This window comes from Saccoglossus kowalevskii, chromosome 9 (genome assembly GCF_978046115.1).
Source record: "Saccoglossus kowalevskii chromosome 9, keSacKowa6.1, whole genome shotgun sequence".
NCBI classification, from domain to species: domain Eukaryota; kingdom Metazoa; phylum Hemichordata; class Enteropneusta; family Harrimaniidae; genus Saccoglossus; species Saccoglossus kowalevskii.
The window spans coordinates 13071104-13072362 of record NC_140649.1 but is presented as its reverse complement, the minus strand read 5'-3'; the positions used below and the strand labels follow the sequence as shown (position 1 = coordinate 13072362).

The 1259-nt window shown below is 36.8% G+C and overlaps 1 protein-coding gene across 1 annotated transcript; it reads right to left on the bottom strand.

Annotated features, from left to right (window-relative positions):
* Window positions 1–459: 459 nt before the first annotated feature.
* LOC146738343 (frizzled-5-like) lies at window positions 460–987 on the bottom strand. The gene has a single exon (XM_085503945.1). The coding sequence runs from the start codon at window positions 985–987 to the stop codon at window positions 460–462; it is 528 nt and encodes a 175-aa protein (XP_085360071.1).
* Window positions 988–1259: the final 272 nt, after the last annotated feature.

Genomic DNA, 1259 nt, shown 5'->3' with positions numbered 1-1259 from the left:
ATAGAATGTATAGACTATAATCACACTGTCATAATACCCAACGTTAAATTGAAAGTAGACTTGAAATCAAAGCAAATGTCTAAATAGATTGTATTTTTTTGTATTCAGAACACCGCTGACGTGCTTCATGTGCGCATTCGTGAACTTGTACTTGGTCTCAAATATTTGATTTGAATGGATGCAATTTCACGAACATAACTATTATAATACTTATGACAAAAAACAAATTTAATATGTAAATAATGCTGCTCTAAAGATTGTTGGCGTTCTATAAGGAACAATAAAACATTGGGTAATTTGCAGTTGAGCCGATGTCTACAGAAGTGTAACTTATTGTAAAAATTCACAAACTTGCCTAATGTCCAGTAAAATGTCTAAACAACACTATTATATTGCTACTACATTGCACTTATAATGCTACTATCATTTACCTAAAAAAAACACTGAGATGATTGATTTTTAGTGTTCAACACATTGACACTGGCATTCCAAACTTCGTCCTTCACCGGATTCTTCAATACTGGGTGTCGTCTCTGTCTTTGTTGCTGGTGTTGGCAGTACAGTAATGTCTTCAATCGCCGGAACTATACAGTCTATTTCTGCATCATCGTCTGGAAAATGTTGACAATCAAAGTTCTCCGGCCATTGGAATCCATACTGGGCCATAAGTGGAGCGCATCCACGTCGGGATGATTCGCACAGTGATCGACAAGGAAGTGCAGTTCTGCATGGCGGTAAATACAATGAACACAGAAATTGACTCAAGTAAGGTGAACACTCAATTTCGACTAGCGGCCAAAACTGATGCATTTCCAAACCGATTTCATCTTGGTTGGACTGGTTGAATCTGTTCGGAAATTGGGTGCGTCTGTATGGCATATCTTGGCACATTGCCAATCTGACTCGCTCACATTTTTTTCCAGCAATAAACACTCCGTAAAAGATACATACCACGAAGATGGGCAATAAAACTCTGATTGCAGTCATGGCTATAAAACAACATGACATAAGTGAGTGAACATTACAGAATGAGTTTACATAGCAAGGTCATGACAAATATGGTTGGTTAAGACCTAGAGCCTCATGAATATTCATCAACTGGTGATAATAATATTGCATAAATGTATACATAAAGTTCATCTGTAAAACCAACCACGTTTATGGATAGAAACTATAGCACTATATGTTTGTTACTTCTGAGTAATATTCCAGATCAACATTTCAACACTTGCACTACATTAATCACAATAGGGGCACAT

Coding starts and splice junctions, on each gene's coding strand:
- LOC146738343 (XM_085503945.1), bottom strand. CDS start 987: ATGACTGCAATCAGAGTTTTATTGCCCATCTTCGTGGTATGTATCTTT.